General features: G+C 46.0%; 1 protein-coding gene across 7 annotated transcripts in view; it reads right to left on the bottom strand.

The window, feature by feature from the left end:
* DRC1 (dynein regulatory complex subunit 1) overlaps positions 1 to 21287 on the bottom strand; it is a 47544-nt gene that overhangs the window by 12304 nt on the left and 13953 nt on the right. For 3 of the 7 annotated variants that reach the window (XR_008289618.1, XM_053201124.1, XM_053201123.1), the window contains exons 2-8: positions 17324 to 17411; positions 13929 to 14041; positions 11880 to 12006; positions 11084 to 11221; positions 10064 to 10150; positions 9061 to 9183; positions 1490 to 1629 (exon numbers count right to left, since the gene is read on the bottom strand). Coding sequence is in view for 6 of the 7 variants with exons in the window: in XM_053201124.1 (XP_053057099.1) it covers positions 1490 to 1629; positions 9061 to 9183; positions 10064 to 10150; positions 11084 to 11221; positions 11880 to 12006; positions 13929 to 14041; positions 17324 to 17411 (816 nt within the window). In the remaining variant the exon portion in view is untranslated. Of the gene's footprint in view, positions 1 to 1489; positions 1630 to 9060; positions 9184 to 10063; positions 10151 to 11083; positions 11222 to 11822; positions 12007 to 13928; positions 14042 to 14131; positions 15572 to 17323; positions 17412 to 21287 lie in introns of those variants that run through there. The other 4 variants (XM_027033376.2, XM_053201125.1, XM_053201127.1 and 1 more) reach the window with 4 other exon arrangements.

Here is a 21287-nt window from a genome sequence, read left to right on the forward strand (position 1 = left end):
GAAGCCAGGAAGGTAGGCAAACTTGGTTTCAAAACTTGTCCACTGGCCTTGACAGCAACTGTCCAAGCTGCAATGTCTCCTGGAAGTCCCAGACAAAGCGAGGAGGTGGGGTCGGGACTGGGGAGATGAGCTGGAGTCATCGAGAAAGAAGTCCTACTCAAAGCCATGAGACTAGTGTAGAGGGTGGATGGGATACAACCAGAAAGCAAAAGGGGGGAGATGCTTTCTGGAATATCCTATCAGGCAAGAAAACGCAGAACCACCAAAGGAAGCCAATTAGGAATCCGCTGAGAAAGAAGAGTAGGTATTTTAGAGTCATAAAAGCCAAAGCAGAAAAATTCGGAGATTCGGTACCAACAACAATCGGATGAGGCCTGACCGGGCAGCAGCAGGGTCTGCTGATAAGGGAGACGCCAGCTCAAAGTCAGAGGACAGAGCCAGGGAAGGGAAGGTGGGGATGATGCCACTCGTCCTTCTGCCCTTCGGATCAAAACCAAGGTTTGCCTCACGTACCTCGGCCCACCTCCCGTCCTACCAACTTCCCCTCTCCCAGGATGCAGGCTCTTCCTGCCTCCTGCTTCCTTGCCTTCAGACCTTCATTCCTGGCTCTCGCACCGCCAACCCCAGAGGCTTAACTCCTCTTTCCCAATTCGCATCCCTCCCCCCTTCCCTGTTTCACTTCTTCTGGAATCCTTCCCAGGGAACTCCTTCTCACTGACTGTACAGAAGTGTGGCCATCACAGATGGATGGAGAGAGGGCGAGAGAGGGCGAGGGAGAGGAGAGATACAGAAAGATACACACTACACACTTAATCCCTGGTGGTAGGAATATGGCGTTTTTTACGTTTTATCTTCCTTTCACTTGGGGTACTTCCTAACTCTCTAAAATGCACATGTACCACTTCTGTAATAACAAGTTGAGAATGTATTCTACAGACAGCTCTGTGCGTATGCAACGTGAGACAGCGACACGAGTACCTACGTCGGTATTATTTGCGATAGCGAAGGATTAGAAGCAATCTAAACGTCCATCCACGGGGACATTAAGTCACAGTATATGCAAGTGGAGGTTAGGCAACCTAAGAAATAACGTGAAAACTCTTTACGAATCGGTATGGAAACACCGTCGGGATATAAAACGGCGTGTACGGAAGGCTATCATTTGGCTTAAAAACAGAGGGGGGGTTGGTGAGAGGATTTGTGCTGGTATGTGGTTCAAGAAATTCTGGAAGAAACAAAAGAAATGAATAATGATTACAGAGGTGGGAAAGAGGGACCACACAAAATGGGGGATCAGAGACAGACTTGCTGCACATTCTTTCCGGAGGGTCGGGGGGGAGGCCGCTGAAAGTATTACCTTTTGCAAAAAGAACTCTTTTAACGAAGAATTAGCTAAGTTTTTAACAGCTTCTGCTCCTCCAGAAGGGAAGGCTTCATCCCCAACCCCGTTTTCAGCATGGAAGGGTCGATGGTCTGCGGGCTAGCTCACCGACTGATCTTCCTCTTCTGCTGGGATTTGATCACCACACTCTCTTCGTCTCTCTTCTTCAGCACTTGGAAGTTGTACTCCAACTTCTCTTGGTTTAGCTGGTAGGTTGCTTTCATCTGCTGAAGCTGTTGCTCAAGAATCTAAAGGTTAAAAAACAATAATAATATGGACTGGCCCTGGTATCATTTGCCATGCCCGGGGGTCCCTGATACTTGATTCTGGAGTCATGTCAGATGACACAGAGGCACAGGTGTCTCCACCTGAATTCTTAGAAAATCTGTCAGTAGAGGCAAATGAAAGGCCAGCCAGAAAAAAATACATCATTCAGCTGCGAGCTCAAGCCTATGTCCCTAAAGCCTAAGAGAGGGGACAGACCCTTCAAGCGTGGCCCCCTCCGCTGCTCTGCACCAGACCCTCTGGAGATACACGGCGCCCCACTGAAAACACCATACAATATTGCCACAGACTCTTGCAACGTCCCACTCGGACCTTCCATTGGCAGTGTTAGTGTTTAGCAAATGGTGTTCATTTTAAAGGAGGACAGACACAACCATTCCTTCTTTCTGGATTTCTGTTAGCTATGTTCATTCATTCAGCAAATATTTCAGTGCCTGATAAATGTCGACACTTCTCCAGGTGCTGCTGAGGAAACGCTGGTGGAAAAGGCACAGTCTAGCCCTCGCTAGGAGATATTAACAAGCGGTGGGGACAAGAAGTAAGAGGTGGGGTAGGCGCAGGGCGGCATGCGACTCTCTGTGGCCTCGAAGGCCAGGCAGGCATCCCTGAACAGTTGGCATGAGCGTGTCTAACCGAGACCCAGAAAACGAGCAGGAGTGATTCAGGTGGCTACTCGAAGGGACACTTACTCCAGAGAGGCAAGGGGAGTGAGGTGCTTTGGGGAAATCACGAGCAAAGTAGGGTGTGAGGTACGAGGCTGGGAACGGTCAGAAAAGAGGCTGACAGAGCAGCAGGGCCCTATCAAGTGAGGACTTAAAGCTTTATCCTGAGAACCATGGAGGGCCACGAAAGATCTCAAGCAGGAAAGGGCAGTGACCAGTCCGGGCAGTATAGAAAGATCACTTTGACAGTTGGTTAAAAAAAAAAACAAAACCAAACAAACAAAAACTGCTGAGAGCAGGGCAAGGCTAGAGGCAGGGCAAAACCAGGCAAGCTCGGTCCTGCCTCTCCAAGTGGAAATGCAGGAACAGAGGGTGCAATTAAGCGTAATCAGATCTTGGCAAAGCAGGGACATGTGACATGTGGCGCTCTTTCAAGCCTCCTTCTCCCTCATCTGCCTCCACAGGGCTACAGAGCCTTGCCAAGGAATCAACATAGCAAGTGATTGGAGCGCCTGGGTGGTTCAGTCAGTTAAGCATCTCACTCGTGATTTCGGCTCAGGTCATGATCTCACGGTTGTGAGATGGACCCCCATGTCGGGCTTTGCACTGAGTGCGGAGCCTGCTTGGGACTCTCTCTCTCCCTCTCTCTTTGCTCCTTCCCTGCTTGCCCTCTCTGCCTCTATAAATAAATAACGTTTTAAAAAACACATAGGAGTGGTTCCAGGCAGCTCCCCCTAGACCCCTGGGTCATCCTCAAGGAAAGTAACTGGCTAGGAGGTGATGCAGAGAACAAAAGCACTGACACTGATCCCCTGTTGTAAATGAGAGAATTAGTCCAGAGTATCCAAATATCTACCTAGCCCAGGGAGTTATAAATCTCCGTTATGGGGCAGGCATTTGGATGTCTTTTCAGAACAGAAGCCTGCGATACCTATCACAGGTGGCCAATGAACATACAGGTCGCCGGGATTATAACTAACTGTACCTCTCAATTTCCATACTGGCTTAGTCAACTTTTCAGTTACTTTCTTCTAATTATACGCTTTTCTGTATAAAAAGTTTTCCTGCTTGTGAAAGTAATATTTGCTCGTTGTAGAAAATGTGGAAAGTACAGTAAAGGAGAAAGAAGGAGAAGACACAGAAGGGGAAGAAAAATTACCCAAATTCCATCTCAAAGAGGCATCTTCTGTTAACATATCGGCATGTTTCTTTCCAGTGTTCTTTACATAGCTGAGATGAAACCATAGCTACAATTTTATATGCTATTTTTCTCCCTTAATATTATAACGAGAATTTTCCATGTTAGTTTTGGCGATGTTATTTTAATGGTGCGTAATATTTTTATATACTATAGTATATTTTTATATACTATAATATTTTATATACTATATATATACAATTTATCATATATAAAATACTTGCAATATTTACCATATGCCATACTGTTTTACCATTTCCCTACTGTTGTACATTTACATTGTTTTGATAATTCTTGATATTATAAAAATAATGCTGGGACCAATTCTATTTAAAACTTTTGGGGTATTTCGTTTATTTTCTTAAGGTAGATTCTCAGAGGTAGAATTACTAGGTCAAAGGCTGTCAACAAATTGCTTTCCAAAAAGCGGTCTACAGTTTCCACTCCCACTGGCCGAGCGTGCAAGCGCCCGCTTTCGCACACCCCATGGGCACGGAGCACGGTAAGGGGCCGGTCGTGAAGCTCCAAGCACAGGCCCTCAGCCCTCAGGTAGGGCGTGGACTTGAACAATTTCCCGAAGTGGCGAATATGCCGACAGTACAGAAACTGCCTCATTTCGAGTGTGATTGTCCTGGGTGGTCCCAGGCTGAATCACTCTCGGCCTTGTCCCCTTCTAGGGATGGGCCTGCGTGTGTTCAAGGAAAGGGAATCTCAGCACCTCTTCCTGCAAACTCGCAATGATTTATGCCCCCGTGCACCAAATGAAAACAGTGCCACTGCTTTAAATGTGGTCAGCCCTGAACACCGGGAGGCCACTGACCTGTGAGTTGGCTCAGGACAAAGTCCAATAGAAAAGCTTCTTGTTGGGTGGAGACAATCTGGGAAGGTACGAACACCCACAGAGAAGGAAGGTCTCCAGAGCTGCTCTGACTTGGAATGACAATGAGTGGCGACTGATGCATCAGGGACCCTGAGACCCAGGGTGAGAGAGACCCTGGTGTTTCCTCTGGTGACGTCCAGGGACCTCTTTTTTTCTTGCAGCTTTGCAATAAGCCCCTGTCACTATCACACATTTCCCAAAGGGATCTGGCCATGGAACAGTTTTTGTGTTTGTAGCAAAGTGAGAGCACTCGAGTTACAAATACAAGCTCCATCACATGAACATTCGTGTAAATTCCACTCTTGCAGGCAGATTGTTAGATAACACCATGAAAATGGACTCTGTAGTTTTCCTACATAATACATCTTGAAAGGACAAAAAAGAAAAGCACCGGCTCACTTTCTTTGTTCGTTTTATGAAACTACCACCAGTACCTCACGTAGCTGAACGCAGTTCAGAGTTCAAAACTCTGAACTGAAGTAATCAGGCCACGTCTTTTCCGTCGTGGCCTGAAAGAACTCACTTCTGATCCGATCTTATAGGCAAAACAACACACAAAGAAGCCCTGTCACCTGACTGTGTTAATTTGCATGTCTCTGCCTGAGCCTGTGGTTAAATATTTATTAGCTTTCCCTTGTGGAACACATCAACTCCTGCTCTTCGCTAGACTATGTCCCCAGGAGACCGGTGCCTAAAAGGACTAGCAATGCAACATGCACTATGAGATCTCGACCGGATCACAGATCAGCCCCTCCGTCCCCCCAGCTCTGGTCCAAGACCTCTGCTGGCCCCACAGTCATGATGCCACTTGGGAGTGATTGGCAGTGCAGTCAACGAACTTTCAGAACTAACAGGCTTGTAGTCTCACAGAACAGCAACCACGGCAGGATGTTCTATGAATTACATCACCCACTACTTGTTTTCAACACCTTCCGCTCAAGATAATTTTGCTCCCAGGGACTCTGTCGTTAACTATCTCAGGTTTGAGTCTCACCGTAAAGCCATCCTTGGTGGCCACACACCAAAGATAGTTTTATACCTTTAAAATTGTAATTGATTGTGTTCGCCGTCTGGACTTATTCTTCAATTACCCAAAGGTATTTTTGCCAAGTTGTACTTTATGTTCCCAAGACGGATGGTGACCCATTGTGTTTGGTTTTTGTGAATAACGTACAAAGATTACGATCTTTACGTAACGGTTAATGTTAACAGTCCCTGAAGTTGAACTAAACCACTTTCCAACCTTAAGCGCACATATAGGATCTAAAATAAAAACATTTGCTTCCTGCATCAAGAACCAAGTGTTTCCAGTAGTCTTATGGGGGGGGGGGGGGGGCAGTGTGCTAAAATCCTTCTCGAGGGCATCATGTCTATAGGCTTCTCTCTGTTTGTTAATAATGCAACCTTGCTGGCAGGAAGCACTCGAGAAGTATACATTCTCTTTCTTATTTCTTGTACTTGACCCATCAAACCAAATCTATGCGCATTGGATCCTTCGTACTTTTGTGGTTTGCAAGCTTTTACTTCTGTATTTTAGAACGGAGACAGTGCCACGAATGACTTAGGAAGGGTGAATCTCACGTGAGCTGCAAGTTGTATCTTCTTGACAAAAATCGCTGCTATCTGACTTTCCTGGCTAGTGAAAGTATACCTAAGAGGCACGAGGATAAAAATTGATCTACTAAAATATCCCACATATTGCAATATGGTGATCCCCGATTTGACTATCTGTTCCTGGTTAAAGGGTAGGAGGGTACAGTGTACTCCTGGTTTCCGTTCTAACACAGGAAAGAACTGTTGTGCACAGGAACTGCACACACTTCCCCACTCTGATTATCTCCACCTGCCCGCCTCCTGCACACCCACACTCCACGGGGGGCGTCCAACCAGACAGGGTGAGCCAGGAGATCTGGTCCCCCAGACTCTGCCTCTCTGTCCCTCATCTCCCTAGTCTTACATCACTCCCCACCCCCAAAATCTCCCCACGTTCCAGGATTTTTTGGCTTTGTTCAAGCGTTTGAAGATTAGATTAACAACATGAGGTTGCACTCCTACAACTCAGTAGCAAAAATAATAATAATAATAAATTAACCAATTAGAAAATAGGCAAAGGTGGGGCGCCTGGGTGGCTCAGTTTGTTGAGCGTCCAACTCCTGGTTTCGGCTCAGGTCATGATCTCATGATTCGTGAGTCTGAGCTCCTCATCGTGCTCTGTACTGACAGCGCGGAGCCTGCTTGGGATTCTCTCTCTCTCTCTCTCTCTCTCTCTCTCTCCCTTCCTCTCCATCCCCCACTCGCATGCACACACTCTCTCTCTCCAAATAAATAAATACAATTTTTAAAAAATAGGCAAAGGACTTGAATAGACATTTCTCCCAAAAAAGACATACAAATGACCAATAAGTTTATAGAAAGGGAAATGCAAATCAAAACCACAGTGATATATCACCTCACACCTCTTAGGATAGTTATTGTCAGAGACAACAAGTGCTGGCAAGGATACGGAGGAGACAACCCTGCGCGCTGTTGGTAGGAATGTAAACTGTTGCAGCCCCTATGGAAACAATATACAAGTTCCTCAAGAGATTAAAAAAAAAATAGAACTACCATTTGATCCAGTAACCCCCCTTCCGGCTATAGATTCAAAGGAATTGAAATCTGGATCTTGAAGAGGTGTCTGCACTGCCTGCCATGTTCATTGCAACACCGTTCACAATAGTCAAGATAAAGAAACAACCTAAATGTCCACCGAGGGGCTAACGGGAAAAGAAAATGTGGTATGTGCACACAGTAAAATATTATTCAGCCTTAAAAAAAAAAAAAAAAGGAAATTCTGCCATTTGCAACATGGATGGATGTGGAGGACATTACACTAAGTGAAATAAGCCAGACACAGAAAGACCAATACTGCATGGCCTCACTTGTATGTGGGATCTAAAACAGCCAGACTCGTAGACGCATAGGGTGGAATTTCTGCTACCAGGGGCTGCCAGGGGCCGGGGGTGAGGAAACAGGGAGGTGTTGGTCAAAGGGCACAAAGTTTCAGTTACGGGACGAGATGAATAAGTTCTGGGGATCTCTAACGGTACAACAGAAAGTCTATGAGTAACAGTGCTGTTATTGTACGTTTAAAAATTTGCTAAGACAGTAGATCTTGTGTTACACGCTCTTAACACAAAAGGAAAAACAAAGCAACAAATAAAAGAACATGAGTTGCCATTATTTCACTGTTTGAGGCCAGGGGCACGAAGTGTTGTCACATAAATTATCATAGAACCAAAATAACTTAAGAAAGCAGAACAATAGCCATTTTTATTAAACATGTAATGTATACAGCCCACATAAACGGCGCTGCCCTCACAGACCTCCACTGTTCTTTGTCAGTGACTCTCATTTTCATGACATTGATATGAGAAAGGCCCGGGAAAATTCTCAAGGCTGGTAAGAATATTTGTAGTCTGGTGGGGTGTTGATTCAACCCTGTTAGATAAAGCCACAAGAGTAGTAAGACCTGAAATTCTACCAAAGGCCATGTGGAAAAGCTTTAGTCTAACGCATTTGTCAAGACAGAGATTCAGCTGAAGAGACCGTGCTTAAATATTAGGAGGTAATTACATCACACCTAAATGTAATTAGAGATGAGCTTTTTTTAACTAACTTTGAAGCACGAAATCCTAGGCTTGGAAAGAACTTTAGAAACCAGAAAATCTAACCTCCTTCCAGCTACAAGAATCCTTCCTCAGCAGTGAAGACAGACACATTCATGTGGCCTTTAAATACTTTATGAGAGAAAAGAAGCCTTGTTTTGTGGGATGACCCTTTCTGTATGGGGGATAGGTCTATTAGAAAGCTCTTTTTTTTCCACTATTTATTTTTTTTAATATTTATTTATTTTTGAAAAAGAGAGACAGAGTGAAAGTGGGGGAGGGGCAGAGAGAGAGAGGGAGACACAGAATCTGAAGCAGGCTCCAGGCTCCTGAGCTGTCAGCACAGAGCCCGACGCCGGGCTCGAACTCACAAGCTGTGAGATCATGACCTGAGCCAAAGTCGGAAGTTTAACTGACTGAGCCAGCCAGGTGCCCCTAGAAAGTTCTTTCTGATGGCAAGTCGAAATCTGCCCTACTGAGATGTCCACCCATCAGCCGGGGGCTGTTTGGAATATTAGGAACATTATCGGTTACCAAGCCAGACAGAGCTGGGTTTGATTCCAGGACCCACCATTTACTAAGTAAGCAGCTTTGTCCTGAGTCTATTTCCTGGCATATAAAACACTGTGATTCCTCTCCTGCATGTTAGTTGAGGACTGGAGATACTGTGCCTTAAGCAGATGGTGGCTCAGTAGACGGTGGCTGGGGATAAACTTGCCCTGGGGATACCTTCCCTTTGCTCGGCTAAAATGCACAATCCTCTCAGCGATTCCTCAGGTCACGGTTGCCAGTGTTGCCTCCTGGCAGCTCTCCATGGTTCATTAAGAATTCCTCCACATACATTCTGCCCATGAGCTCCTTCAGAGAGCATCACTTGAAAGAGAGCAGATAACGAATACCTATCTGTTGAACAGATTAACTCTAGAACACTCGGGGCAATCACCAAGGATAAAACGCACAGGCGCTCCGTCTGCTCTGCCACCCAGACGCCGAGCAACAAGTCAGACCTGCACGTCCTGCTCCAACTTGATCTTGATCGTGTTGTACTCTTCGCAGTCCCACACCCGCTGCTTGTTCAGCTGCTTCTCATAGTCCTCTACCTTCTTGATGCGGCTCAGAAGATACTCCAGCTGAAGGCACAGGAAGACAAGGGAAAAGTCAGCCCTGTCCCTGCCCCGACTCAGGGGGCCTGACAAGCATGACACAGGGAAGGGTCTCAAAGTGTCATGGCCCTAGAGAGAGCTGGTCGGCCCTCAGAAGCTCCTGTGCCCCCAAGACTTTGTATTGTTTCACTTAATCTGGAGCTTCCTTACTTGAGAAACTCCAAGAGGAATGTTCCTTAAGAAATCAGACATGGGGGCGCCTGGGTGGCTCAGTCGGGTAAGTGTCCGACTTCGGCTCAGGTCATGATCTTGCAATTTGTGAATTTGAGCCCCAGGTCGGACTCTGTGCTGATAGCTCGGAGCTTGCAGCCTGTTTCACAGTGTGTGTGTGTGTCTCTCTCTGCCCCTCCCTCTCTCTCTCTCTCCCTCTCTCTCTCTCTCAAAAATAAACAAACATTAAAATTAAAAAAAAAAATAGAAATCAGACACCGACGCTGCGGTCAGACGTTTGTATTTCTCAAAAAGGACCCACTGGATCCGGGTCAAGCTATTTCTTTGTTCTTTGTGCCTCCCAAGTAAAGTGATAACCCCACACCCTTTGAAACATCTTAAAACATCTTGCTGGGCCACAAACATCCATGGCTGGAGTAGATGCCCAGGTTGAAAAGAAGAGAGCCACAGGACCATGGTATTCACCACCACCAGAGACAAATGTCACCACCAGAAGCAGACACCATCCGCAGGGCCACACTGATTAACCATGAAGGGCAGTGGTAAGTGTCTGCCATGGCAATCCTCCCCAAGACACAGAAAGGCTAGCAAATTCAGTCCCAGTAGAAATTGTCCCAGCTCCATGGGTCGCCCTTGACGCGTCCACCAGCCCCTCCCCTCCCCGCCGCCCCTTTACCTCTTTGGCGTTGTGAGCCTGTAGGGCCCGCTCCCATTTCTTCTTATTACTGGTCAGCAGTTCTCGTCGTTCCGCCTCAAATGCTTTCTATGACCAAGAAGGAAGAGGGCCTGGTGTCTGTTTTGATTAGGCAGGTCCCACAGCATTAAACAACTCATAAGTAATGGCACAGTCAGAGCCAAATGCAGACTTGCCAAGTCTCACGGAACCAAATGGCTATGGAAGGAGTTGCGTGTTAATTAGTGTTATCAAGTCTGGGCTTCACACAAATTTTGGGAGGAAATGTACCACCTGTCCTGTGGCTCAGTCGGTCTCTGAGGAAGGAGCTGGAGGAAGGGCCGTGTGCCCTTGGTGGCAGTCACAGGGCAAAGCCTGGCATACAACTCAGTCATGCCCAGGGCCGCTGCATTGCTATGGCTGGGGTTCCCACGAAAACAAAGGAGCATGCTGCTCACAAGGGGGATGGGAATGCAGAAATGTGTCTATAATAATCCAAGGAGAGAAGTCTCCACCCTCTTGGCTCCCTTCCATTTTGGAAGGCCAGTATCAATCTCAATCCTTAACATTTCATTCAAATTCCAAGTATTGATTTCTGAACCTGTGTGACCCCCCGCTTTCCCATGCCCCGGCCCTGGCTGCCATAAATACAGCTAACAGCTCACATATGCCCCTCCTCCACTCTTCTTACCTTCACATGGTTTTATTTTCTTTCAAAGCACTAATCTCCACCTGTCCAAGGATATATGTAGCGGTTTATCTGTTTGTGGCCTAGCTGTCTTCTACTAGAATACAGATTCCCTCGAGGACTTTGTTTTGTTTGTGGCTGTATCCCCAGCCCCTGGTACAGTGCCTGGCATAGTAGCCACGTGGAGACTATTTGTTGGGCGAGTGAATGAATGGGTAAATAAGTTAAGGGGCAGAAAGCAGAGGACAAGACAACCGGGCCCCTCCCAGATGTTCCGGACATCCCGGACAGACCCAGCTCTCCTCCCAGAAGGCAGTTCGTTCACACCCCGTCACCTCAATGGAATTGAGCTCCTGACGGAAGGTTTTCATCACATTCTTCACTTGCTCTTCCATCCTCTCCAGGAGCAGGCAGATGTCATCTGACTGCTTCTTCAAATCCTTCACATACTGGTCATCTTTTGTTTTTAATTCCTAGAAAAGAGCATGTCAAAGGTTGGTCGCAAAGTGAGACAAAAGCAAGAGGTGCCAAGCACGCTCCACCTGGACCTTGTTCATCAATATTCGAGAACACTAGGAATCGTAACTGTACAAAGCAAAAGTGGCTTCAGAAGAATCTGAGGACACCTGGGAGAAGGCACAGGCAGATGGAGCAGAGTGGCCTCAGCATGGGGCAAGGCCCGAATGAGCAGCACGGGATCAAACCATCCGTAACCACTTGCTGCAAATCTCCCTGTAAGCTCCCAGAGAGCTAAGGCATCCCAGCTGAGCCATTAACACCCAGGTTCCAGCACGGGAGCACAGCTCCTGCAGACTAAGCTCCATTCCTTAACTGAGAAGACGAAACCCGAAAGAGCATTCGCTGTGAACGTACGTCTTTCAAAGGTCACCAGTGATTCTCAAATTGCTAAAAAGCTTTTCCCTCCGGGTGAGTTTGTTGCCCGAGGTGTGCGATAATCTGAGTAATGAAGTAAGACCTCCACATTTTTCCATTCAGGAAGAGCAAACCAATAAGGCAGTCAATTCCCCCCATCAGAGCCCACGTGGCTGGTGGCGAGGGGCCCCGGACCCTTGCCTGCTGTAACTCGCTGATAAGCTTGTTCTTGTCTTCTATCAGCCCAGCGCAGTGCACCTGCTGGGTGTTGAGCATGTCCCACAGGTCCTGGGGAATTCTCTTCCGTTTGCCCTCCTCCCACTTCATGGTGATTTCATCAAATTTGTCCTGGCTGGTCTTGACTTCGTTCTCCAGCTTTTCAAGTCTGCAAATACAAACATGCTCGCCACGCCAGCCCAGCTGTGGCCCTACCTCCGGCTAGGGTAGGCGGGTTCTCGAGAGTCTGTAATACGAGATCCAGGTACCAAGCACTGCCTCCAGATACCCTCACCCACAATCAAACCAGGCTGTCAGTAATCTTCTTTAAGTTTAACGCTTGACTATCAGTAAGAGATCAAATAAACAAAGCAGCACATTACAAAAACAGATCAACCTTAAAGCTATACCTACTTACACACACACGTGCACACACACACACACACACACACATGCAGATCAAGAGTCACTTTGCTACATCCCTCTGTGACACACACACTTGATCTCTGGAGTTGTACAGCTTGTGTTCAAGGCCTGACTTTGCTACTGAGTGGCTCTCAACTTTAGACAAGTCACTTAACCTCTGCAAGCTGCATTTTTCTCACCTGTGAAATGGAGAGGATGAAAAAAATCTACTTTCACACAGCTGCTGTGGCATTAAGTGAGGTGATGCTCAGCACAGGTGCTCAGCACGACAGTCCCCACATTATTATTTTTGATTATCGACATGACCTCAAGTGTCTGGCCATTCCTCTCCCAAATTAAAAAAAAAATTTAATGTTTATTTTTGAGAGACAGAGAGAGAGAGAGACAGAGTGCAAGCGGGGCGGGGCAGAGAGAGAGGCAGACACAGAATCCAAAGCAGGCTCTGAGCTGTCAGCACAGAGCCTGAACTCGCAAACCGTGAGATCATGACCTGAGCCGAAGTCCGACACTTAACTGACTGAGTCACTCCGGTGCCCCTCCTCTCCCAAATTATTAAGAAATGAATAGCGGGACACACAAACAGGGAAACTCCACAATTAGCAATGGAGAATAGGGATGGCCTTTCCAGAAATTCCAAAGAGACTCTGTGATGGAGTATTCTGAGGATGGGACCAGACCGAAAGAAGAAGGCATGAAGGCTGAGAGATGAGACCCCTCCTGAGCACAGGCGCTAGGACAGATGCAGAGACTCTCTGTCTACCTTACCCACACAGTGAGCCTATGAGACTGCCTCCAAACAACAGTTCAAACCCCTGAGGGACAGGAATCACCACTGAACCATTTCGTGCTCCCCTTTCTCCTTCCCTCCGAGCTAGAGCACAGAGAGCATGTTACATTGCACTTGACTTTTTTCCTCAGAAAATGAAAAAGAGCCGGGTCATCTTTCGAAAAACCCACACTGATCCTGTAACTCTGCCACTTAAGACCTTCAGTTTTTCTGGGGCGCCTGGGTGGCTCAGTCAGTTAAGCGTCTGACTTCAGCTCAGGTCATGATCTCGCGGTTCGTGAGTTCGAGTCCTACATCGGGCTCTGTGCTGTTGGCTCGGAGCCTGGAGCCTGCTTTGGACTCTGTGTCTCCCTCTCTCTCTGCCCCCCCCCCCCCCGCCGCCTCGCAGTCTGTCTCTCTATCTCTCAAAAATAAATAAACATTAAAAGAATTATATTTTTAAAAAAGACCTTCGGTTTTTCCTCAGTGGTTACAGATCAAAGCCTAACTCTTTGGCAGGGCTGGGAATCAACCAAGTCAGTTCCGGCCTCAGCCCAAGAGAGGCAGAGGGAAGGTCAAGAATAAAGTCACCAACTGTATACTGGTAAAGCTAGTCAAGTTGCTGACAGAATTCCTTATGCTGGACAACTAAAAATCTTGTTAAGATCATACTGTGTATGTACTCGTGGACATGAGCCACAACGGTCCGGTGGGGAAAGGAGGAAGAAGGGAGGAAAGCAAGGAAGGAGGAACGGAAAGGATTCCGAAGGGGCCGTAAAAGGATCCTACTAGACTGTTCGGCACAGCCGCTTTCCCATAACTGGGGAGAATTCGGAGAGCCACAGAGGAGATGCCCTCATGTCCCCAGGCTGCAGAGCACGGGGTGGGGGGGTCCTCACCTCTGACGCCTTATCTCCCCTTCTTCCACTCTCCTGTGGATTTCCCTGATATCCGCGGCCACCTGGATATTTGTCACCAGCTCAGTGCCACAGAGCAGCAGCTTTGCCAGTTTCTGAAAACAGGTAAGAATTTACGGAATTGGAAACACTTTGCACAACTGTCTGCAGCCGTTCTATGCAGCCACGCAGGGATCAAAAGCTACCTTAAGACCCTTAAGAGTAGCGTCTATTTGGCAATCCATTTCCCTCAGGATGTCTGGGGTGTGGTGTCAGGGCTGATGATTTCACAGCACACGTGACTCCGGAGGCACCGCTGTGTATTCTCGTTAGAGTGTGGACCAGCCAACCTGCACGCCGGCGGGTCCTCCGGGCGCATCTCAGCACTCGCCCCCGGTACGCCTCCAAAGTGAGTGACGGCCAGGGGTCTTTCTGAGAATTCAGCGGGAGGGGTGAGGCAGAAAATGGCAGTCATCCTCCGACATCCCTCCTCTTGAGTAACAGAACCCCCGACGTTAGCTGGACATTTGGCCTCCCCAAGTGGGTACACTTCCCAACCTCCTCTGCCGCTAGAATACAGTCCGATCAACAGGACACGAGCCTGAGTGATGTGTGCTGCTTCTGAATCGTGCGGTGAAGGGAGGAGGCGTACCCTCTGCTGCCCCATCCCCCCTTCTCCCGAGCTGGCGTGTGGCGCTCGAGCACGACGCGATGGGCAGATGAAAGCCACCTAAGGACAGGCAGGAGATGAGGGCCCCAGTATTCAGGAGCCCCCATATCAGCCCTGGACAGTGTACTTATGCTCCGAACTATTAAGTAAGCCAAGGGAATGAGCTTCCAGGTTTCAGCTCATGTTACGTGGGATCTTCTGAGAGTCTCTGAAACAGGAGAGAAAAGCTGCTGCTGGCCGCCCCGCTGTCGCCAATAATGGCTCAGGAAGTTTGCGAGTCGGACCCCCCCCACCCCCCCATTAAATCCCTCTTTGAATTCCACACTCCGTGTCTTTACTCCTGGCCTTTGGGTGACCACGCGCTTTCAACAAAAAGTTCAGGTATCCTTAGGCTATGCCTGGGTTTTTCCAAGTCTGTTTTGGAACTCACAAATTCTCCAGCTCTCAAATCGTTTCTGAACGAGAACCAATAAACATCACCGCACGAAGGAGTCATTGAGACGATCAGAGGTTCTATCTCATCTCATCCTTCTAAAGACATCTGGAAATGCACTTTTATTGAATACAGAATGGAGCCTTCACCTGGATATCCGGGGTATTCCAGACTTTTTTTTAAATGGCTGCAGTTTTATCACTGGTACTAAATGGTTTTCCATGCCTACGGAAGTAAAGGCTTTCCTGTAGTTTTGAGCGATTCTCTGTTGTCTGCTCAGACGATGCAAACATGAGAAATTTCTGCATCGAGTATCTCAGACTCAAAGTAAAACTGAAAATGCTACAGTCACCAACAGATCAACAGACCTAGGAAAAGCTAAAACTGTCACTTTCAGACGATACGATTCTGTATGTAAAAAATAAACACACAAACAAAAGAAACCACAGGTAAACTCTTAGAATTAACAAGTGAATTTGACAGGGTTAACTGAACATCAGGTCACTATATAAAAACCAACTGTACTTTTATTGGGGCACCTGGGTAGCTCAGTCTTAAGGTTAAGCATTCAGCTCAGGTCATGATCTCGTGATCATGGTCACCCGTTCATGCTCTGTCTCTCTCTGTCTCAAAAATAAACATTAAAAAAAAAATCAATTCTAGATAGATTATGGACCAAAATGTAAATGATAGAACAATAAAGCTGCTAAGAGAAAACTTGGAAAGACATCTTTATAAAATTGGAGCAGACCCAGATTAAACAGGAAACAAAAGAACCACCGGTTAAAAATGATTGATAAGATGCAAAGCCAACGACAGGGGCCCTTCCTGTCCAAGTCTTAGGGCAAAAGTGGTGATTAATATCTGGATATTGAGGAAGGGAGCATTTGGTTTTTATACATTTCTTTTCTATGCCAACACATTACATGACTTAAGTCCCAAGTGAAAGGGAGCTGGAGAAACTACTAATGAAAACAATATTATCTCTTCTGGTTTACGCTCAAAGAGTGCTCAGGATGAACCGCGTGTCAGTAGTTTCAAGATCATATCAGTAGAAACTATAACAGTACATTCCAGATTAATACAATATCCTTTTTATCCTAACCAGCAATGCCCAGAGATCCTCGACCCTTTGATGAAGTAACATCAGTAAAAACACATGGCGTGACTCTATTTCACAGGAAGCACCAGATCTGGAACAAAAGCACACAGCACTGCGGTCTTCTTTCCACGGCCGTAAAGTATCTTATCCTTAACACCATACCGTGCAGTGCTCTCCGTGTATCTCTATGCTCTGTAATGACCTGCAGTAAGTTGAATATTTTTTTTCTCCAAGTGCACTTTGATTTCTGCCAGGAATCATCTCTCTCCTCTCTGTTTTTCTCAGTCCCACTTTTTTTCCCAAGACGCAGCCCACATCCCACTTTCTCCATATAACCTTTCCCAATCAGCCCCCCCTTGGGGAGCCCTCCTCCTTACCCCAATTCCTACAGTCCCAGTGCCTCTGATATTCATTTAGCAATTAATTAAACGCAGTACTTTGCCAGTTCTTCTTGCTGTTTGCAACTGTTGTTTATTCTTCCTGCACCTCTTGTTCCAAGTCCTTTATTAAGTATCCCAGGAGCCCTGGCATTGCCGTGGGAGAGCCATCAACAAATTTCTTTTGATATGGAGTCCGAACTCTGTACTACTCCACAGGCATACATAGTGTACACACTGGGGACACTGCAGGCACACACATTTGAAGTCACAGAAGGGAGAAAATGGTCTAAAATTAAAGGCGTGGCACAAAGAAGTATTGGACGTGTATCAAGTTGGGACTTGAGATGGTCTTGAAATACGGGAAGGCATCCTGATGAGAGGAGATGAGAAAAGAAAGGTAGAGGAGAGGGGGGAAGAGAGGAGAGGAGGGGCTTAGCGTTCTGGATGATCAGAGGCACACAACCGGAAGAGCAGAGCCCCACTGGAGGTCAGCGAGTGGATCAGCCAAGCCAGAGCCAAGGCCCAAGGTAGGTACCAGTGGGACCGAAGACTGTGAAATTAGGATGGGAATGGTAGGCCCTGAATGGGCAGCCTAAACATTTGGACTTGAGCTTATGAACAGTCCATCAGATAACATGAAAGCTCACTCCTAGAGAGCTCTCAAAATGGGAAAGGTTCAAATTCACTTCCGCCTACAGGCAGGAACATGGGATCTCTATTGAGATTCTTCTAGCAAAGTACGAAAGCCATGACATCACACCCAGCTCCCTAGTGTCCCAGGCTGATGGGACCCATCTGCCACCCAGCTCATACCAGTCTGCTTTCTTCTTTCTGCTTGTAGCTCTTGCTTTGATCTTCCTCACTCTCTTTCTTTCCATCTAAATATTCTCCAAGTGCTTCCCTATGATGGGAGACAGTGGAAAAACTGAAGTTATTTCTAGTACATAGATTCTATATTTAGAGTTTCCACAGCACGTCACGCCATATACAAAAATACATCCCACATGGATAAAAAGTTAAATATTTTCAAAACATGCAATTATAAAAACACTAGAAGTAAACACAGGAGGGAACCCATCTGAGAGTAAGACTAAAGGCGGGGGGAGGGAAATTGAAAGACTTTACTTCCTAACATTTAAAACTCTTCTTGAAAATCAAGGCATAAACCAGTAAAAGATACTTAACAAAATTTTGCCACCTAGAAAGTAGTATGGGCTCCTTCAAATCAATACAAAAAAGATAAAATACCAATTAGAAAAACCGGCAAAGGATGTGGACAAGGATTTTACAGAAGAAACACACATAGTAAACAGACATTTGGGAATATGTTCAACTTCACGCAGAACCAGAGAAATGAAATTGAAAAGCCTGTGAGGTATTATTTCTCTCCATATCAGACAAGAAAAGATTTTTTTTATTTATTTTAATTTTATTTTTTATTTTTTAAAATTTACATCCAAATTAGTTAGCATATAGTGCAACAATGATTTCAGGAGTAGATTCCTTAGTGCCCCTTATCCATTTAGCCGCACCACCCCTCCAGTAACCCTCAGTTTGTTCTCCATATTTATGAGTCTCTTCTGTTTTGTCCCCCTCCCTGTTTTTATATTATTTTTGTTTCCCTTCCCTTATGTTCATCTGTTTTGTCTCTTAAAGTCCTCCTATGAGTGAAGTCATAGGATTTTTCTTTCTCTGACTAATTTCACTTAGCATGATACCCTCCAGTTCCATCTATGCAGTTGCAAATGGCAAAATTTCATTCTTTTTTTTTTTAACGTTTATTTATTTTTGAGACAGAGAAAGACAGAACATGAACAGGGGAGGAGCAGAGAGAGAGGGAGACACAGAATCTGAAATGGGCTCCAGGCTCTGAGCTGTCAGCACAGAGCCCGACGCAGGGCTCGAACTCATGGACTGTGAGATTATGACCTGAGCCGAAGTTGGACGCTTAACTGACTGAGTCACCCAGGCGCCCCTAGATTTCATTCTTTTTGATTGCCGAGTAATATTCCATTGTGTGTGTGTGTGTGTGTGTGTGTGTGTGTGTGTGTGTGTGTGTGTGTATCTTCTTTATCCATTCATCCATCGATGGACATTTGGCCTCTTTCCATACTTTGGCTATTGTTGATAGTGCTGCTGTAATCATTGGGGTGCATGCGTCCCTTCAAAACAGCACACCTGTATCCCTTGGATAAATGCCCAGTAGTGCAATGCTGGGTCGTAGGGTAGTTCTATTTTTAGTTTTTTGAGGAACCTCCATACTGTTTTCCAGAGTGGCTGCACCAGCTTGCATTCCCATCAGACGAGAAAACATTTAAAAGGTGATTAATAACATCAGATGTGGGCTATGGTGTGGGTGCCCAACTATTCTTATCACTCCACGGCTGAGGGTGTGAACTGTAACAGTGTGTCTAAAAGGTGCCTTGGCAAGATTTATCGCAAACTTAAATATGCCTCCCCTCTGACCCAACCGTCAAGAATTCTCTACAGAAAGAACTCGAAGAAATCTGTGCAAGTACTCTGAAAAACGTGCAGAATGATTATTACAGCACTGACTACACTAGCAGGAATATGGAAACATTCTTACACACATATCAATACCGGCCTGTTTAAGAGTTTAGGAGCCAATAGAAGAAAGTATTTTGTAGCCTATAAAGAGTACTATGTGATATCTAGCAGTAAGCAAAGATGTCCACAATAGTTAAGTAAAAAGAGCCAGTTGTAGAACAATATGTAAACTATAACATCAATTTTCTTTTTAAAGTAGGCTTATGTACACATAGGAATATTTTTGGAAGGTGACAGTAGTTATTTAAGGAAAGGGAACTTTACTGAGGACTTCTATTTTCTATATTTTTGTATTACTTGAATTTTACAAACAGTGTGTACATGTGTGTGCGTGTGTGTTAATCAGAAAATGAGACCAAAGCGGAGGGGGTAAAACAAGGTTCTAGATTATGGGCTTCTTTAGAGGAGGCATGGGGGCATGACCCCACCAACCACACCATTACAGCATGGAGGTCCACTCTCTCCTCTGGCGAACAGTGACCACCAGGACTCCCAGTACTGCCTTAAGACAAATGATGGGGCATCTGGGTGGATCAGTTGGTTAAGTCCATGACTCTTGATTTTGGCTCAGGTCATGATCTCAGGGTTCATGAGATCGAGCCCCACATTAGGTTCTGCCATGACAGCGTGGAGCTTGCCTGGGATTCTCTCTCTCCCTCTCTCCCTCTCTCCCTGCCCCTCCCCTACTTGTACATGCTCTCTCTCTCTCTCTCTCTCTCTCTCTCTCTCTCTCTCTCTCTCTCAAAATAAACAACCTTTTTAAAAATCCTCTAAAAAAAAAAAGAAAGAAAAATGAAACCATCATCTTAGCATCTCATCCACAATGAAATAAGCAGATCCCTTTGTCTCATTTTTTTCTTGATTTTTTTAAATGTTTATTTTTGAGAGATAGGGAGGGAGAGAGGGACAGAGAGAGAGAGAGAGAGAGAGAGAGAGAGAGAGAGCGCGCATAAGTGGGGGAGGGGCAGAGAGAGAGGGAGACAGAGAATCTGAAGCAGGCTCCAGGCTCTGAGCTGGCAGCACAGAGCCGGACATGGGACTCAAACCCACAGACCAGGAGATCATGACCTGACCTGAAATCAAGAGTCAGACACTTAATGACTGAGCCACCCAAGAGCCCCTTTTTTCTTTTCTTTTTTTTAAATGTTTATTTATTTATTTTGAAGGAGAAAGAGGGAGAAAAAGAAAGAGATGTAGGACAGAGGAAGAGAAAGAATCCCAAGCAGGCTTCACACTCAGCTCAGAGCCCAACTCCAGGCTCGATCTCGTGAGCCACAACATGACCCGAGCTGAAATCAAGAGTCAGATGTTCAATGACATATCAGATAAAGGGCTAGTATCCAAAATCTATAAAGAACTCACCAAACTCCACACCCGAAAAACAAACAATCCAGTGAAGAAATGGGAAAAAGACATGAATAGACACTTTTCTAAAGAAGACATCCAGATGGCCAACAGGCACATGAAAAGATGCTCAATGTCACTCATCAGGGAAACACAAATCAAAACCACACTCAGATACCACCTCACGCCAGTCAGAGTGGCCAAAATGAACAAATCAGGAGACTATAGATGCTGGCGAGGATGTGGAGAAATGGGAACCCTCTTGCACTGCTGGTGGGAATGCAAACTGGTACAGCCACTCTGGAAAACAGTGTGGAGGTGCCTCAAAAGATTAAAAATAGATCAACCCTACGACCCAGCAATAGCACTGCTAGGAATTTACCCAAGGGATACAGGAGTGCCGATGCATAGGGGCACTTGTACCCCAATGTTTATAGCAGCACTTTCAACAATAGCCAAATTATGAAAAGAGCCTAAATGTCCTTCAACTGATGAATGGATAAAGAAGATGTGGTTTATATATACAGTGGAATACTACTTGGCAATGAGAAAGAATGAAATCATGCCATTTGCAGCAATGTGGATGGAACCTGGAGGGTATTATGCTAAGTGAAATAAGTCAGGCAGAGAAAGACAGATACCATATGTTTTCACTCATATGTGGATCCTGAGAAACTTAACAGAAGACCATGGGGGAGGGGAAAGAAAAAAAAAAGTTAGGGAGGGAGGCAAACCATAAGAGACTCTTAAATACAGAGAACAAACTGAGGGTTGATGGGGGGTGGGGTAGAGGGGAAAGTGGGTGATGGGCATTGAGGAGGGCACCTGTTGGGATGAGCACTGGGTATTGTATGAAAACCAATAT

The sequence above is a fragment of the Acinonyx jubatus genome, chromosome A3 (genome assembly GCF_027475565.1).
Source record: "Acinonyx jubatus isolate Ajub_Pintada_27869175 chromosome A3, VMU_Ajub_asm_v1.0, whole genome shotgun sequence".
NCBI classification, from domain to species: Eukaryota; Metazoa; Chordata; class Mammalia; order Carnivora; family Felidae; genus Acinonyx; species Acinonyx jubatus.